This window comes from Balearica regulorum, chromosome 26 (genome assembly GCF_011004875.1).
Source record: "Balearica regulorum gibbericeps isolate bBalReg1 chromosome 26, bBalReg1.pri, whole genome shotgun sequence".
NCBI lineage: Eukaryota > Metazoa > Chordata > Aves > Gruiformes > Gruidae > Balearica > Balearica regulorum.
Genome location: NC_046209.1, coordinates 117,600 through 137,251, shown reverse-complemented (window position 1 = coordinate 137,251; position 19,652 = coordinate 117,600). Strand labels below are relative to the sequence as shown.

Genomic DNA, 19,652 nt, shown 5'->3' with positions numbered 1-19,652 from the left:
AAGGGGGCGCCGGGCCGGGCTCCCGGCCGTGCGGAGGACGGTGGTCGGTGCCGGGGGGGGGGTGGGGGGTGGGCGGGGGCGTCCCGGCCGCGGCGCGACCATGACTCTGGAGTCCATGATGGCCTGTTGCCTGAGCGACGAGGTGAAGGAGTCGAAGCGCATCAACGCCGAGATCGAGAAGCAGCTGCGGAGGGACAAACGCGACGCCCGCCGCGAGCTGAAGCTGCTGCTGCTGGGTGAGGAGCGCCGGGGCCCGGCCCGGCCCGCGGGGACCGCCGCTCCCGCCGCGGGGCCTGGCCCGGCTGCCCGACCGCGGGGCTTGACAGGTCCGGGTGGCTGCGCGGCCCCGCCGCGTCCGGGCTGTGGCAGGGAGCGGGTGTGGTGGGGAAGCGGCGGGAGCCACGAGCGATCCCCGCCTCTGAGCCTTGCGCTCGGAGCGGCCTTCCTGTCGGTGCCGGGGCTGGCCGTCTCATTGGCTGCCCTTTGTTTGTTTTTTATGATGCGTTCTCTGTCAAAATGGGTTTTGACATAAGCAGGAACTATGAAGCTGAAATTACGGGTTCTAAATGCAGGCGCGCGCACAGGCGCGCGTGAAAATTGTCTCGAAGAAGCGCTTCTCGGAGCGTGCGGGCCTTTTTTGGCGTGTGGAAATTCGCTGAGGGAGTTGATGCTTTTCAGTATTGTCAGTGAACTTCTGGGCCTGGAGTGAAGGTCTGTGGAAAAACTGTTCTCCGGCCCCTAAACCACAGCGTTCCCCTTGCACAGTCCTGAGAGGGCCAACAGGGTAAGGAGCTTGGTGTAGCGAATCTGAAGGGAGATGAAGCAGTAAGAATGCACAAATTCCGTGATGATACGGAAATGGCTGTAGTGTTTAGCATTGCCTTCAGAGGTAGAGATCACCTGTGCAGCGATAAGGGTGTAGGTGTTCAGATGGAAACGTGGTAGTGTTCTGTGGTTGTGCAGATGGATAACTATTCTGTGTTTAGATAAGGTTTATAGGGATGGGTAATCAGTTACAAGAGCAGCCGGCTAAGATTTCAGGCATTTACATCCTTCTTCAGCAGTGAGTTTGATGTTTGTGTCCAGGTAGCCCTCAAATTTACACTTAAGTTACGGTTTTCGTGGGCACTGTGATTTATCCTTGCTTGTGTACGTATCCTACTTTCTGCCCTGCCAGTTTCTGTAAGGCTTTTTGTAGACTAGGAAGTGTGTCTCTCACACTTCCCTAAAGCAGTCCCACAGAAGCAACTGTTTCAAAATAGGCTGGCACTATAGGGTAGATCTGGGTTAAGAAGATCCCACTGGATCTGAAGATTTCACTTTCAAAATAATTCAAATTGCTCAATAATCCTTTCTGCTTTTCTAAAAAGATACAGTTAAGAAAGATTCAGCATCAGATTTTTTTTAAAAAAAAATATCTATTTGAGGTGGTTAATATTGGATAAGCAACACTTTGAGTTTTAGGTTGTGCTTGCTAGATGCTTTTCACTGAATACAACATTGCGCGTTGCCCACCTTAAGTTGTGGCAGGTAACGTGTGTTCTCTCTCCTTGATGTAACTGCTGCTTGTAGGGATTTCTTCTGTCTTGCTCCTATTGTGTGCAGTTCTTCACAAATATTAGTGATCGTATTGGTGAGAGGGCTTTCCCAAACCTTCAAAATTTTGAAAAGAGTGAGTGTGTGAAGTGAGTTTCTGCCTTGTAGAAACTCTGCTAACGTTTCCTATCACTACATCTAGTGACGGTTAATTTGTTGGAGCCTAAACCAGAAAATTGGAGTGAAGAATAACAGTGCTAATCAGTGATGAACCTGGTAGTAAGAAATTTGGTTTCAAGATATTGGACGTTGCCCTCTGTAAGATAGTCATTCATATTTTTAGTGGGTGAGGAGGGGGGAGAATATTTTATACAAAAATTGCTTGCGATTAAGCACGGGATACTGTCGAGTGACTGATGTATTTACAAGTGCCTGTCAGGTACTTGGGGGTCGTTAGTAACTTACTGTAAACTCTGCTGCTTTCAGGTGTTGACAGAAGAAATGGTGAATTCAGATTATCTCTTTTTTAATATGAAAATGTTGAGACAAAGGTTATTGTGCTCTTATAAATGTAGGAGACCATACCCACCAGACCTTATAATGGTATGGTGTAGTGCTGTTCTGCATTGTTGATGGTCTAGGTAAAAGCAAGAGGGACCTTTTAAAAAAAACCGAACAACCCAAAACCCAAGCAAAAAACTCAACCCACAAACTCACCACCACCCCCCCAAAAATAAAATCCTAACCAAAAAACAGGTGATGATGTATTTGAACTGTTAAGTTCTGAAGTAAGTGAATGGCTGGTGCTGAGGTTTCTCTTATGTTTTCATTATTGGAATGCTTTGAAGCACCACTTTTTTTTTTTCTTTTCTTTTCTCAGTTTTGGTTGCTGTGGTAAAGGGCAAGGAAGTATTTCTCACCACAGTGAGAGAAACCACAGAAGATTTCAGTTTCCAATTTTCCCCCCCCCATCTATGGTGTAGCTTTCTGTTTGAGGTGGAGATAGTTTGCTGCATGTTAATGGTATTTATAATGTTAATTTCTAACTATGCTGACATAATTTCTGTCAGTTCTTGGAGACAGGGAGAGTGTTTATTTTAAACATGCTGCCTCTACTTCGGTGCTTGCTGCTTTTATTTGAGCATATTTATTTGTTTGCCTCTTAGCCTGGCACTATAAACATGAGTAATTGAGAATCTACATGTGAGTAGTAATTGTGCATTGTGATGAATGAGATCCTGTCTTAATATATCTATCCCCTAGTGTGAGGTGAGTACCTGGTGGTTCCTGTGGTGAAAGCCAGGGCTCTGCCAGCATGCTTATTTGTAACTGCAGATCAAAAGGGTTTGTTACGTGATACATGTTAGTTTTTGCTCTCAGTAGTCAAGTGAGCTGGGCCGCTGCATTAAAAGGAGCTCTTTTTTTAATATATTCTGCATATCTGATAGCAAACTTTAGATTGAACAAAAGTACTCAACAGACGTGTCGATGGTATATGCTTAGGCTGTTGCTTGTGGGATGAAGTGTGGACGTATGCTAATCACATGCAAGACTTGACCCATATGTCCCCTCCACAAAAGGTACTGTGTATATACAGAGTGGAAGTCGCTGGGTGCTTTCCATAATATCAGTTGAATCGTGAATTTAACGAGGCTGTGTAACGGCACAGATACTTTATCTGATGATGATTTTCTCTCATACTTACTGTGTTAGAAAGTTTCCACCATCTTTTTGTATCATCTGTTGGCCTTCTCTTGTTAAACGACACTTTCTGGGGCCATAAATGTAGGAGTGGGAGGACCTGCCCAACTGATTGTGCAGGAAGCAGGCGTTGAAAGGGCTGGACTGTTTAATGCGCTGGCATTGGTGGGTGTGCGTCTTGCCCTCCCGTCTCCTCTAAGACCCAGCTTCTCTGGGGCAGTAAACCTGTGTAATAAGGAACCGGTATCCTTGCTGAGCAGCCTGCTGTCTGTTAGGGATCAAGACAGGGTGCAGACAGCTGTGAGCAACATCCTACTCTGTTCTCTGTCAGTCGCCATTTTTAACTCTGTAATATCCAAAGGCTGCAAGCAGCATTAGAGGTATCTTGCCACAACGATGGTTATAATTTCAGTCTTTCAGAGCAAACATTATGTTTGCACAGTAGTTTGGGATGCTAGGCAGATGTACTGACTGGATTGTTCATGTCAGATGGATAAGCAAGTAGTTTCTTGAGCCCCATTCTCCTTCAGAGTTGATTTTTCTCTTGTGTTCAGTTCTTTTCTATGAAAGGACACATAGTCTATAAGGTAAAGAGCATTTTGTGCCAAATGACAGTGAAAGAAAATCCGCTCTTTACTGTGCAAATAAGCTTCCCCTGGCCCACTCACTATCATCTCAGTTTGCAGTACTTAGCAACTTGAGAGTGCATCTGGGCGCTCTCTGGCTGGTGCTGTGATTGTAGCATCTTGCTGGAGTATCTGGGAATAGGTCAGGTGTGACGGACAGGGGCCTTTTGACGCAGAACATGTGGGAGTGGCTGTAATGTGAGATTTGGAATAAGTACCAGAGCTGCTTTTGAAGGCTGTTGTAAAGGACAAGATGTCTTCCTTCTATGCTGTTAGGTTCATAGTGGGGATGAGCAGGACCATCCAGACTGTCTTTTAATATTCTGGAAAGTGGCTAAAAGAGTGGTTGGAAGTAGCGTGCACTTGGGTATAGTAATAGGAACTTTGGGGTATGACATGGCTGATGTTAGCTTGCTTTCTTCTATAGCACGCCTTGCTTCTGATGGCTCCTGACTATCTCTCTTGCATTCTGTAGGCACTGGGGAGAGTGGAAAAAGCACGTTCATTAAGCAAATGCGTATAATTCATGGCTCAGGCTACTCTGAAGAGGACAAAAAAGGCTTCACCAAGCTGGTGTACCAAAACATCTTCACTGCCATGCAGTCTATGATCAGGGCCATGGAAACCCTGAAGATTCTGTACAAATATGAACAGAACAAGGTAAGGTTCTCACAAATTTTGCATGGGTTTTGGGGCAATGGGGATTCTAGGGTTTGACTCCTAGGTTCCTGTTTGCTTGTGTCCTTCTGCATTGCAATCTCAATCTCCCTGAACTCTTTCCTATAAATGTTTTGTGCTTTAAGGACTGCTTTTTATGACGTTTTGCTGATACCTGTGTTAAGGGATAGAGCAACATTCTCAGGATGGTTTTTGCACTGGTCTGCATAGTGAGTGGTGGGAGCAAGGGATTAGGATATGATACAGGGTATAGGAGAGGTGTTCTTTTTACCCATTTCAGGGATTCAGTATTGTTAAATGTGTTGGGCTTTTCTTTGCATGAGTTACTATTCACATCAGAACTCAAAGCTGTCAAATTACATGCTGGACCCAAAAGACACCTCTACTGGTAGTTAGCACTATTACTGCAATCTGTCAGTTCTTCTGGTAGGTACTGACCAAAGGTACAAACCTCTCTTGGAGGGTTTTGGTCTCAACCACAGAAACATGGTTTGAGCTGAAAACTGGCGTACTGATTTTGGGTCCGGGAATAAATTTTTCAGCCAGATCTGGTCTAAATTATTTTAGCAGATTTTTTTTTAAGTGTGTTTTGCTTCTTTAATGCTTAGTACCTTGGAGCTGAGTTTTAATAACTGTTTATAGGGACTGGATGGTGCACCAGGAATTTTTGAGTCTGAATACCTTTTTTGCCTTTTGAGAGGTTCTGCAAGCTCAGTGATGAGAATAGGCAGGGTGTGAGGAAGCTTGCCTTGCCTGTGCTTTACCTGGGGCATGGTGGAGGTGTTTTGATAGGTATAATCTCTCAACTTTTACTTATGATAACGTATGCAGAACTTAGCTTTGTTTTTTATTTTTCCTGGTATAGGTTGTATAGGCAAAAGCCCCTTCGTGTGGCAAGTGTACCAGAGATTTCAGAAAGCAGCTTGATGTGGATAATAACCTCACAGATGCCACAGGCTGTTGTAATGACTGTAGTCCTCCTTTTGCTTATAGATTGTAGGGTGGGCATATTTATTTTCTCTCTCAAAAGGGATCACTATGGAAGGACACAGAAACAATGTCTTTATTGCTATTCAAAATGTAGCATTTTTTTTTTTTTTGTAAGAAACCTGAGCGAGCAACTTGTTACCCAACTGCAGTTTAACCTCCTCCGAAGTTGGGCAGTCTGTGGTTCTTCCCAGTGAATGCTTTGCCTTGGAAACCACTGTGTTTCAAAACACCTGGTGATCTAACGATAGGTGAAATCTGCTGGTTTACAGCTTATTCTGTGAAGGAGCATGTGATGCTTTGGGGGAATTTTGCTGATGTCTGCTATGTCTTAGATGTATAGTTTACCCATTGTCCCTTTGGTCTTAGCAACCTGATCCATAACTAGCGTGTGGATCCTTGAAGTTGTAATGTCAAGATTCATCTAAGAATTTTTTGCCTGCCTGTGACTGGTACCCCCTGCACCTTACACACTGCCCCCCCCGCCCCTTTTTTTTTTTCTTTTCTTTTAAATGTCCAGGCCAATGCAGTGCTGATCCGGGAAGTGGATGTAGAAAAGGTCATGACATTTGAGCAGCCATATGTAAGTGCAATTAAAACATTGTGGAATGACCCTGGAATACAAGAGTGTTATGACAGGAGAAGAGAATATCAGCTTTCCGACTCAGCTAAATAGTAAGTATTTAATCACTGGCATGCACTGGTAGATGGTAGTGATAGTCTAACAAATAATACCTGTCCAATTTTTTAATTGAAGTCTAGAGATTGTTTCAAAGGGCAGGAACACTGCTGTAGATTTCACTACATAGTTTGTTTAAAGTACCTTTTATCTCTTTCATTGAGGCGGATGAGTCTTGCTAGTGTTTTAGACATGCTGCACAGTCTCTGGCTATGTGTATTGGGATAAAAATCATAGGCGTATGAGAGGCACTTTGCCTCTATCAGCCAGAAGTATCCTTAGGAAAAGTTAAGATCAAAGAGCAGTGGGAAGAGGGAACTGGTAACTTACTTGAATCTGGCTCCAGAAAGGCAAAGAGCTTTGCTAGAGATGGGGAACCTGTGTTTATTTGGGGATAGATTTAGAATTGGAAATTCCTTACCATTTGCTACTTTTCATGAGAGTATGAGATGTTCTGGTGGGTGATAAAGACAGTTGTTTACACATCTGCTTCTGGATATACCTGAGCCTAGAATCTCTACCTTATGCTAGCTATCTTAATAGTTGGACTCGATGATCTTAAAGATCTTTTCCAACCAAAACGATTCTATGATTCTGTGTTGGTCCTGGCTCTTAGGCAGCAGAAGTGTTGCTCTTTCTCTTCAGGTTTGTCCTTTGGCCTACAGGTGTATATGGATGTGTAACTCAATGGATTTATTATTAACGAAACCTGAGTCTGGTGACATAGGTTCATTTATAAATAGAAAACCTCAGATGAGACTTGATTTTGACACATAAAGCATCCACTTTGCTTAAACTTTCTCTGTAGTAAAGACTGTCTTCCACACTCCTATACAGACTTGATAAAGTTGTCCTTGATGTATTTGTTCATCCTCCAAAGGGGATGGCTGGTGAATGGCTGTTCCCCAAAGATGTATTCTGTTATTTTTCTACATCACATTTTAAATGGTTCAGGTGACTTCTGACTTTCTTGTTATGCTAGGAAACGACTAAATGTAGCAGTGTTTAGATCTGTATATTTAGGTGCTGCAACCTAAGGTAGTGTTTTGTTTTTTTCTTTTTTTTTTTTCCATTGTGCTTCTTGTAGCTATCTTAGCGACGTGGATCGTATCGCTACCCCAGGATATCTACCAACTCAGCAAGATGTGCTACGGGTTAGAGTTCCTACAACCGGTATCATAGAGTACCCCTTTGACCTAGAGAATATTATCTTCAGGTACTGAAGGTGTATTCATGTTACAGCTGAACTGAGAGAGGAGCAATATGGTTTCAGGAAGGATGAGTTCTGGATTGCTTTAGAGTGTCCAGGTGCTTAGTTGGGAGGCTTGAGTGGATGTACGTGCTGTGATATTATGAAATATGTGCTGACAGGTGCTCCTGTAATGGGGATGGTGTAACATTTTATTCTGACTCCAAGCTGAAGCATTGGCTGTCACAAAATAGAACATGCTTTTGAATCAGTGACACTTAAAGCCCAACTAACCATTTTGCAGGAATTTGTCCTTCCTGGGAAAGACTGCATTGCTAGCATCTGAGGCTGAAGTGGTGGCTTGTGAGGCAGCTGAGTGAACTGTTGGTAGCCTAAGCCACCCAGGGGAGGAGGAGGAAGGTTGTTCTGGGCAATGCTTGACTTGAAATGTGTTTCCCTTTAAGACTGCTTAGCTCAAGCAACTTTGACCATTTATTTCTCCTTCAAAGAGAACGCTTTTTCTGCCGAAATACGTCCTTGTATGTGATACCTAGTATCTGCGCTCAGAGATGTTTTTCTGTGCCTACCTTTTGGTTTCAGGATGACACCAAAACTTGCTGCCTATGCTACTGCAGCAATAGCTTGTATTTGGAGGCTTAAGCCAGCAATTGAGCATGGCATAAAGGGCACAATGATGTGCCTGTCTATTGCAAAGCAATTTTCTCCCTAGCTCTCTGGTGCTTGCATGCTCCCTGCCCTTCTCTACCACAGGAGAGGAATAAAGGCACCTGCATCCTCTCTCTTAAACCATTCAGTTACAGATATAGAGAAAGTTACTCTCCCTGTTCTGGTTTGCTTACCTATGAAATAGGTACAGGGTTTTAGCAAAGGTGGCCCTGGGTGTGTTGCACTTCAGGTGAGTGACACAATAATTTTGGCATACTATACGGGTGGGACTTAAAACTGAGGAGCTGAAGTGCATAACTGATAAACGACACGTTCTAAGACAAGTTTAATAACTAAAGAAAGCTCTCTGCGTGAGAGAAGTTTTGAGGCAAACAGATGCTTTAGTATAAAATAAAAATAGTTTGCTCATTTGACAGAGCAGAGTTTTGAAGGACTTGTCTTTTCAGACTCAGGACTGCTGCTTAGCAAACCAGAGCAGAATGCAACTAAAAATAGTAATGCTGATATTTGAGATTTGAATTTTGTATCACTTGCCTATGGCCATCTCTTCAGTTTGATATATTTCTGGAACAGGGTATTTTGTAAACCTGATGGTTTTGTTAGCAAGCACATATTATTACATCCCCATGCTAGGCGAACTTGAATGGTAAAGAGCTGCGTTTGTTCTCATTGTATGCTGGTCCTTTGCATTCACATAGAGAAGTGCAGCTACTTCTGTGATACTGTATGTGTTTCTCTTCCTTAGAATGGTGGATGTTGGAGGTCAAAGATCAGAACGAAGGAAGTGGATCCATTGCTTTGAAAATGTGACTTCCATCATGTTTTTAGTAGCACTTAGTGAATATGACCAAGTTCTGGTGGAATCTGATAATGAGGTAAGCCAAAGAATGGGAACTCTGCAGGAGGGTGGAAGAAAAGGAAGAATGTCTTTCTAGCTTCTTGGAGATTGGTACCAAAGTGCTTGGTGCCAAGTTGGATTAGCAAGTATTGTTGGTTTTGGCCTTCAGTTCTTCCTCTTGCAAGGGAACACGAGCCTCAATGGGTCATGATGTCCCTGAGAATGGAAAACGCACAGTGCATTCAAATCATCTGTACTTCTCAAGTAATACAGAAATACTCTGAAATTGCTGAGTTCTGTGTGCCTTGGAAGGTACTGTGCAATGTGACAGCATGCTCTTAAAAATCACCCATTCCTCTTTTCAGCACTGAATTACTTCGTGCTGTGACTGCTGTCTTGTTAGAGAGTGCCTGGTCTCTTCGAAGGTGCAATACTGAATATTTTGCACTTACTAATAGATTAAAAAAATGCCATTAGGTAACAGCAGTTATTCCTTTTCTACTAGACATGTTCACAAAGTATCATGGGCAGTTCTCTTGACATGACTGTCAAAGCATAAAATGTCTTTTAAGCCTTTTGATATGAATGGCTTGCCAATTAAATGAAGCTTGAGTCCATCCGATTTTGCATTTCCTTGCCACTTACTGGCGCAGCTTGAGCCAGAACCTACCTGGGGCCAAAGTATTCTGTGTACAGTATCTGAGATGCTGGATTGATACAGATTTGAGTACGTGTGCAGGTAGCAGAAAAGCATCTTAGTGCTCATTTGTTAAAACAAGGCTTTCTTTTTCTTATTTCAGAACCGGATGGAAGAGAGTAAAGCTCTCTTTCGAACCATTATCACTTATCCGTGGTTCCAAAACTCTTCTGTTATCCTCTTTCTCAACAAGAAAGATCTGTTGGAAGACAAGATCCTATATTCCCACCTTGTTGACTATTTCCCAGAGTTTGATGGTGAGTGGTTTTTAAGGTGGGAACACTCTATATCTAGAAGAAGGGGTAGAGATGGTTTGGTTAGAATGTTTTTTTGTTTTTAAAGAAAACTCATATCTGGAGATGGGGAGAACATCTTAATTTGAGGAGAAATACCTACAACAATGAGAAAATGTCACAACAATGTCTTAATCATATGTAGATGACTGGAATCTGATTGAATGATCAAATAATGAACCTCTCCTAGACGAAGAATTACTCCACTATCCCCTCCAAATATGCACTTCAGAGTATTAAATCATGGAAATCTTAATTTTCCTACATGTATACTTGTGCACATAACCCATTTCATAAACACGTGACAATTTGCTGGTATACTGGGCATTTCAACCCTCTAGTCAAGAGGTGACTTGAATCCTCGTTTTGAGAAACTGACTGGTCAAATACCCAAGTTGTTCAAATGATGGTGCTGAAAAATCTCAGGTAGCGTGAAATTCTTACTAGCGTGCCATCTGCAGTTGTGGACAAGTAATACCTATGTGAAACAGAGAAATGCCCATCTGAAACAAAATTTCTTAGCCAAAATAGCATTTCAAGCTCTTCAGTTGAGTGCGTTTCAAGTTGACTGGTAACACATCTGTACAGGGCTGAAAATAAAGAAAAATGGTGGAGAATGACATCAGGCAACACGCTTCTTGCCATGCTCTCCTGTATTAAGTCGATTGTTACGCGCTTTAAAAACGCAAGGTAAAGGAAGAATTGCCATTTTGCAAACAGCTTTCTCCTTTTAACCCACTAATGAAACTGCTCTTTATTAGTTGTCCTCCCACTTCTGGAGTTTCGTGCCCCCTGCTGTCTGAAAGGACAAGCACTCTGAAATTGTCAGTGGTGGAAAACATCACGTTTTTACAGCAGGCTGGGAATGGCTGGTGAGCTTGTCCGTCCAATAGTGTGTACTTCTAATATAACTTAACAGCTGGAGACAAGATCGCAACATCAGGAAGTGTCATATACTTTCACTTTTTTTTCGTATAAATATTTACTGTAGCTCCTCCAGGGATGCTGCATCACTTGCGAGTGGGAGGTAGCCCATCAGACCACCTCTCAAGAGACAGTCCTTGCTGTGGAGAATGTGACAACACCACTATACTGTGAAAGAAGTATCAGTAGGTGACTTTTTCTGAGGAGTTGTCAGCAATATGAAGTAAATACTGGCAAAAATTCCAGGTTTTAGTTCCTGTGGGTTGACCAGCCAGTTAGGACAGACTGCAGCCTTGAATGAAGATGACCCTTGTTTGCAAAACATATGTTTGTGTCCTTTAGCACATAAGATCCATCTATATCTTAGGAAGAAATAGACATCCCATCTACAGAGGACAGCTAAACCCCGACAACTGTGTTATGTATATCCAGCATCTGTCACTGTTATCTAGTGAACGCAGCACATACATGGTTATACCAAATGCTGTATTTCAAAGCACGGTCTGAAATGATGCCTTGGCGTCTGTCAAAACTCTCAGCCTTGGAAAAATGCCTTTTGTAGGTTTTGGTTAGATAACTGAAAAGCATAAGACGCTTCAGCTCCTGGGACTTTTATGCAATAAATGATCTTACTTTCTTCTTTATAGCTCTGTAACCCGTAAGAAAAAATGTGCTAGCAATTATTCTGATGGATCAAACCAGGGGATGCACTTAGCATAAATCCATTAACTGGTTTCTTTGTTTGCTGCAGGCCCACAGAGGGATGCACAGGCAGCCCGTGAGTTCATTCTCAAGATGTTTGTGGATTTAAATCCAGACAGCGATAAAATCATCTATTCTCACTTCACATGTGCCACAGACACAGAAAACATCCGTTTCGTCTTTGCAGCTGTCAAGGACACCATCCTACAGCTCAACCTGAAGGAGTACAACCTGGTTTGACCTGCTCTGCTCTTGGCCCCTTGAGAGGCTTCATTGTGAAGAAAAGACAAAAAAAGAAATTTTAAATATGACAGGAAAAAAAGTTTTAATTTTTGATGATGTAATGATTGCAAATTGTCTGATCTGTGGAGTGGCAAGTGCTCAGTGTTATCCTGGAGTCTCATGTCTCTGTCCACAGAGTAGTTGATTTCATATTTTTAACAAATTGCTTTTTATTTCACAGTTAACGGGGATATGCCTCATTTCTTCAGCACCTTGCTTACTTCTTAATTTTTGCCAAACAGCTAAGGCAGTCTCATCTTGAGCTTTCCTCTGTTGCTTAGCCACTTTTTTTTCCCCCTTTTCATTCCCGTGGTATATATAGAAAAAAAACAACTTTCCAGCCGAGATTGTGATTTCACTGGACTGTGGGAGTGCAGAATGCTACTGGTCCCTTTGCCTTGCGCTATAGGGTGCCTCTGGTGTAATTTGCTAATCCTGCTTGCTTCCTCCCCTCTCCCCCCCGCCCTGTTTCCCTTCCCTTCCCCAGGACACGCTCCATGGTTCACTGTGATGAAATGTTGGGGAGGAGCGATTGCTCTCCAACTATTGTGCAAAAAAAAGAAAAAGGCAAAACAACAACAAAAAAAAAGCCATCACTTTTCCATTCTTTATATGTTCTAGTTCTGAGTTATTTTTTTTCTTATCAATTATAAAAGGTATGGAGACTGTGATTATTTTTTTTTTAAATTATTGACGTTCTATACATAGTTTGCTACGTGTTGCTGTATTTTGTTCGTGGACTACAAATGATGGAAGCTCTTGGAGCAATAGCTGCTGAGCCTGGGGAAGTGCCTGACTGTAATTATTCTTTTTTTATTTTATCTTGGTTTTATTTTTTTCACACACATACACACATCCCCCCCCACACCACAAGCGCATGCCTGCGCACAAGGCTCAATTTGCAGAGAGAAACTACATTTTGTTGAGTATAGTGTATGACATCACGTGAGCAACTTCCCTATGCAGCAAATATCAAAAGCACACTGAGTAATTGTGGCATTTAAACATCAGACTTTGGCTGGATTGAAAATCTTAGTCTTGTGCCACCCTCTAGTTCTTTTCTTGCTGCTAGTAGCAAACAAGCCTTGTTTATTGCATTTTGTGCCAGTGTGTTGAATGACTTTGTAAGAATTCCTCGGTCCTGTCCAGCTTGCAGATTTTTAGAAAGGACCAGAACTGGTGGGTGACAAACTTTGGGATGTAGGTAGGATTCTTACTTGAAAAGATTGAGAGTAGCTCTTGGAGGGAGTGGCAATTCTCTCTCTCTCCCATTTATGCATTCCCCTGAGGCACATGCTGCTGTGTTTCTCTTTGAAAGACTTGCACACATACTTGCTCCAGGGTGCATGTGATAATCAAGTTACAGTAGTCATGGCTGGAGCACGCGGCTGCTATGGAATCCAGAAAGCCCTGCTGTGGTTGCACTTTCGTTTAGCAGGAGAGTAGAGGCAGAGACGGTAGGGTTTGCTGGTGCAGGCGGAAGGTAGAGTGGAAGTAGTTCTGGATTCTAGATGCCAAATGAAACCACTAAGCAGAAGGATGTGAAGCCTTTGACACATTAGAGACCTTTTTCCAGGAGCTGAGGCAAGTGAACAAACGTGCTGAAGACCTGTTGCCGGCCTGGAAGACAACTGCAGTGGCAAGGCAAGGAGTGAGTAGGAAACAGGGAAATCTGACCCACCTCTGGACGTGTGTTGTTTAGCCATCACTAATGCTTCTGTTTCAAGTCCAACAAGTAGCATTGGGTCCAAAATCTCTGGATCAACCAGACTGCCCCCTTGAAGGCTAGCAGGCTGCCAGTAGATAAAGACTAAATGAGCTGCACTGTTGAAGGGGGCTGTTGATATTTTGTCTCTTTTGTAGACAGAGCACTACATCAGTGTTTTGCACAACATGTAAGAGTAAATCTTAACTGTCTGAGATGCTTAAGATGCTTTGATCTAGAACACTAAAATATGGAGGGACATAATTTTGAGTAATTCTGTTTATAGTTCCCTCTTGTTTTCCAGAACAGCTGAGGGAAGCCTCTGTATGTCTCAGAGCACTACAGAAGGAAGCAAACTCTGCTAAGAGAGATTAGAGAGCTCAGGTTGGAACAGTAGCCATGGGACCAACAGTTGAAGAGCCAGTCTGGCCAAGTGGTGATGCTGAGGGAAACACAGCATCTCTTTAGACTAGCCATGCTCTGGACTGTCTTTAACACTTGGGAGGAATGAGAGGGATTCCCATGTGTCAGACAGCTTTGCATCAATTTTACTGCTTTTTTGTCTTTATGCCAAAATGATCCATTTTGTAGAAACTGTCCTATAAAGAGGAATTTATAATCATCTTTGTGTATTCTAAATGCTGTTCATCTGAAGCAGATGGCAGCACCAGCCTCTTCTGCTTCTGTGATCCTCTTGTAAATGGTTCACACTACAACTATTGCCAGCAATGAACCTGGCATTGAGATATACAGGTTCTTGGAAATAACTTCCCAGAAGTTTGGGGTTTTTTTCCCAAGGTGAATGATGGTGGTACTTCCACTTGAATCTGAATTTTTTTTTTTTGTTTTGTATCCTCCCCTTTAAGAGCTGCTGCCCTGGCACAGGAGGAGGGATCTTGGCTTCTGTCTCTTGCAGAGTGAATCTGCATTGTTGTGGGAGGCTACGGGCACAAGGATTTAGGCACGTGCTGTACCTTACTGAGCAACTGCTTGGTGTAGCTGTTGGCCTGATAACTGACTTGGTGTGATCGTTATTGCAAAGGGAAGGGGAGAACATTATGCCATGGCTGTCTCGTGAGTTCCCAAAACCTCATGCTGAATTGGGGGAGGAATGGGTCAGACTTATACACGTAATCTGGAGTTGTCTGTGGACTATATTATATGTGAGAAGATACCAGTGTTAGCACATGCTTTCCTTAGCAAGCAGTAGCTCGTGTGCCTCCAGCTTGGCCAGTGAAGCATTGCTGCAGAACTGGTTCATGCCTCTGTTGGCTGGCCCTTTGGCAAATGCCTGCCCTAGCAAAAGTGCCAAACCTTAGACCGAATTTGCCTCTATCATCTTTTCTGAAAGTAAGGCCAGTCAGAACTTTCTGCAGGTTGAGACGACAGATTGACCTTCTGAAAAGAGGTGGAATTGGGTTCTTGTAGAAAATCTTGAGTCTAAGGAAGTGGTCTCTTGGCTAACCTCTGCTCCTTGTGCACTTTTTATCTTTGTTCTGCTGAAGAAACCAACATACTTTGAACCAGTTTGAAACTTGAAGTCAGTGAGGAGAGGACCATCCCATTTCTTTGCACCATTCTGTGTGGATTGGCTACCTGGTGAGCAACAGCCCCTTCCTGCTTCAGCGTGTCAGATAGCTCCTGCCCTTTCTGCCTGTCTCCCCTTCTCCCAGAGTTGGATTCTTTGGTCTCCTGTTGTTGCTTCCTAGCAATGTTGGCCTTGCGTTCAACTATGGCTTTTCTTCATGTGTTTTATTACTTTAAAAAAAAAAAAAAAAAAGTACTTCCGGAGTGTGCTGACCATTGTATTGTACTGTACAGAGCCCAGGTTGTTAGAGTCCAGCAGAGATAAAGTGTGTTATGCAGCACCCAGTTTTATAAGAGTATGGTTTGTGCCAATGCCCCTTCTTTAGTAGTGCCAGAGACTCTTTACAAGTGCCAATGTGGTGGAAATTATTTGGTTATACTTGTATATTATAGGATCCTGATTTAAGACAATTTAAACATTATCCTATTTAAAAAGATACTATATAAAATGCTGTTTTTAAACCTTGTCATTTGCAATGCATGTATTGTTGTGCGTGTTGGGGTGGGGGGAGGGAAGAGGGTAGGGTAAAGGAGTTTCTGAATAAGATGTCCAGTGTCAGGATCTATTCAGGCTCCAAACTGTCTCATTCCAGTCCAGGAGTGTGATTGTTTCTTGGAATGATCCCACTCTGACTGCTGGGCAACATCCCTTATTACAGAAATATCTGATGGAAATTGATTTTCATATCTTTCTCCTGAAATAAATTCTCTGTTTGAAATTGGAATAAATTTTGTTCCTAAAAGCCGTGGTGGTCAGACATGCATTTCTTCACTCCTGTTCCTCCTCTCCCCCTCCTCCTGGTTGGCTTAACAACTTCTCCACCTTGTGGGACCTGCAGCCGATTGAAGCACGCTCTGCCCTCCTAGCTAGCAATGTTGTCCCTGCTCAGAAAGTCAGGACTCTGAGGCATAGAAACAAAGCGTGCTTTGGTAAATATAAGGTATAATACGCACTAACTGTATATAACATACTGTACTAATAATTCTGAACTGAAGCGTGAACAGTGGCTGACTAGGGTTTTAAGATGTAGAGATGCAGTGGTGGCACCTTGACTTAGAATTTTACAGGATTTTGGAGTAGAATTGCTAAGTGAAGCTGCCAGTATTCGCTGCTGCCTCTTGCTGTAGTGTCAGCCCATTTCAGGCGCGCTTCTTGCAGGATATATGTTGCTGATAGCAGAAATGTTGGTGGGACCAGACCTGCTCCCAGTCTTGTTTGTTAGCAACGTGGACTTGAAATACGAACCGCTGCTTAAATTCGTCCCTTTAGGAGTCCAGAGATGGATGATTGTAAAAGCTTTCACAAAGGGATTTGCTGGGATGGAGTTTCTAGAATTTAATTCTCCTCCCCTAGCATTGCTCCCCAGGAATTGGAGATTAAATCAGCTGAGAGTAGAAATGTCTGACTTCCTGTGTGTAAGGCTTCCTGTGTTTCCAGGAAGCTGCAACCAAGGATGTTCTGCTCCCTTCTGTGTCAGTTAATGCACAGGTGAAGTTCCAAGTACTGGAGAGCCTGAGATGCCATGTTTTGTCTTCAACCAGGAAGATCGCTCCAATCTGGTTGCCTATAATACTGGCAGGTATTTGTGTCGTTGCTCTTTGCTAATTAGGGATGAATGTACATTGCTTTTCTCGGTAGCTCTGTGTTCTCACCAGGTGGAAAGCATGAAATAGTAGCTGAAAGAAGCGTGTTTGGTTTGTTTGTTTCCTTCGGCTCCCTGTGGGTCATGTGTTGTGCCATTCTTGGCAAAGAGAGTATAATATGCTTAGTTTAGATAAAGCATAGTGACCAATTCAGACTCTTCAAGGAAGAAGGTAAAGTCTTAAGGCTAATCCCCAGTATTCCTAACTTGTGTTCTGGCCTTTTTCAGCCTCCAGACATGATGTGTGTGCAAATTGCCCGTGCTTGCTGCAAGGTGTGCTGTCTCTGAAGTACTGCAGCTTGTTCAGCCTATATGGAGGAGGTTGGGTCCCTGCCTGTCTTGGAGCGGCCCAGGGAAAGAGGCAGCTGGGAGCGGCGGCTGGTAGAACAACCCACGCAGCTTGCTTGCAGTTGCTGTCTTTCCCAAGGGCCTCTCAAACATCGACCGAGTAAACTGTTTCCAGCAAGAGAGTGAGCTCCTAGCCTCCACCTCAGCAGCCAGGAGCCCTCAGCAACTTTGTCCTGTGCAGGAACTACCCCATCCTGCGAGGAGAAGTCTTGGGAACTCCAGAGGGACTGTGGTATGGAGCAGCCTGCTGCTGCCTGGACAATTCCTTTTGCCTGAGCCTGCTCTCAAGGGAGCGTTGGGAAAAGGGGCAGTCAGAACCAGGCTGCGGGCCAGGCGCGTTGTCTGGGAAGGTGTGCTGGCCCAAGGACCGGGGGTGGGCTAGTGCTGGAAGTCACTTCAAACCTGGCTGTTAGACATCACTGCCAACACCAGAACAGGTCCTTGGGATTGTGTACACAGGTGGACCCAGACATTAAGGAAATCAATTTCCATCTTTTTCATATTAAAAGAATCCCATGCAGAAGAAGAGGGCAAAGAAGAGAGAATTTGGGATTCACCTTGTCCTTGAACAGCCATCATCCTCACAGCAGGAGAAAGCTCTGCTCTTTGTGCTACATTTGCTCTGTTGGGGAAAGCTAGGGAAGCATCTGTCCAGCATGAGAAGAATAAAATGTCATATGAAATTTATAAAGCAGTGTTGTGGTTTAGCCTCAGCTGGCAGCTAAGCATCACGCAGCTGCTTGCTCACTCCCCTGCCTGGACAGGATGGGGGAGAAAATCGGAAGAGTGAAACTGGGAAAACTTGTGGATTGAGATAAAAACAGTTTAATAGGACAAACTCAAAAGGAAAAGAATAATAAAAATACAAACAAAACAAGTGATGAACGGCACAATTTCTTACCACCTGAGGTTAATGCTACACAAGACCCCCAGTCTCCCAGCCCACATGTGCGCAAGCAAAGCAAAACAAGGAATTCATTCCCCGCTTCCCATGGGCGGGCAGGTGTTCAGCCATCTCCAGGAAAGCAGGGCTCCATCACACGTAATGGTGACTTGGGAAGACAAACGCCATCACACCCAAGCTGATGTTGTGCGAGACCCCCGGTTACCATGTCAGGGCCCCAGTTACGTGCCTCCGCCCACCCCCAGTTATAAACGGAATGTGACATTGTATGGTACGGAATATCCCTTTGGCCAGTTTGGGTCAGCTGCCCCTGCTGTGTCCCCTCCCAGCTTCTTCAGCACCCTCTGCTTCTCGTTAGCTTGGCAGTATGAGAAGCTGAAAAGTCCTTGACTACTTGGCAACAACTAAAAACATCAGTGTGTTATCAACATTATTCTCATCCCAAAACCAAAACACAGCACTACGCCAGCTGTCAGAAAGAAAATTAACTCTATCCCTGCTCTAAACCAGGACAAGCAAGAATATTACGCCTTCCTCCTTTCATTTCAGCTTTCTCTCCCGTGTCTAGCCTGACCCCAAACTGCCTTATGCAGGATGCTGCAATCTGTGGCACGCAGGTCAGAGGCCCTGGACCAGCTCAGCTTGTTTGAACGGCAGCTGGTTGTTGATGCAACGTTACAGTCAAAAGCGGTGACTTCCTGGACCCCAGGCTTGGCGAGGGGCATCCATCCAGCACTCTCCACCTCTAATTTATGTTTTTGTTTTCCTGTGCAGCGCATCTGTTCTCTGAAGGCTGCTGGGTCCTGCCTCCCATTTCATTGCCTATTTCTATCATAACCTAGCAGTCGCTCTGGTGAGCTCCAGATAGCTCAAGGATAGAGCGTGGAAATCATGAGTCCCTCCGTTGCAGCAGCCAATCTCTTCTGGTGTGAAAGCATTTGAACAAATATTGCAATCACCTGTTTCTGAAGGTAGTGTTTTCAAATGCAAGTGGAGAAAAGTTTGGTTTTTTTCAAAGACCAAAATGACAAAAAAAGCTTTTATACTGTATGTGTCCCCACAAACAGAAGTGGTAAGAACTGATGGGAAATAGGATGGAAATGAAGGTTTCCAGAAACCACCTTGGACGAAAACTTCTTTGCTCTCTCTGGTTTGTAAAGCTACTTGAATATAAATTGTGTGTGTAATCTCCTGTCCATGATATCTCAGTAGCTTCCCAGCAAAAGCTAGCACCACTAGCAATTTCTAAAATGAACTCTTGCTTGTGTACTCTCCTCAGGCGTACCACTTCAGTACAGTTCTCTTTGAGCTGTTTTATCTTCTGTGATGCAGACCAATCAGGAATTTAAGCCTCTACAAGCAGTTTTTGTAATGCCTATATCACCTTGAGTTGGGAACTCATGGTTTCTGAAGAGTTTTTGTGGCTCCCGTACTGGACTGTATGACAAGACTCAGCATTTGGGCTGTTGTGAAAGCTTCTGGGTAACGTAGCTCCCAAGATGCGAGAAGATGTGGCTCAGCCGGGACTACGGATGCAGCCTGGGGGCTGTTCCGCTCACCCAGCCAGGTGCTCTTACCTGTTGTCGCTGGACACTACCACGCACTGCTCCCAGAATTGCTCCTCCCTTCATCTCAGGTGTGGTTCC

At 43.8% G+C, this 19,652-nt stretch overlaps 1 protein-coding gene across 1 annotated transcript; it reads left to right on the top strand.

Moving 5' to 3' along the window:
* The first annotated feature begins 56 nt into the window (after positions 1-56).
* LOC104633747 (guanine nucleotide-binding protein subunit alpha-11) lies at positions 57-15,854 on the top strand. Its single transcript, XM_075736294.1, has 7 exons — positions 57-236; positions 4,339-4,523; positions 6,049-6,203; positions 7,295-7,423; positions 8,829-8,958; positions 9,722-9,875; positions 11,587-15,854. Exons 1-7 carry the CDS (start codon positions 101-103, stop codon positions 11,775-11,777), a joined length of 1,080 nt encoding a protein of 359 aa, XP_075592409.1. The 5' UTR covers positions 57-100; the 3' UTR covers positions 11,778-15,854.
* Positions 15,855-19,652: the final 3,798 nt, after the last annotated feature.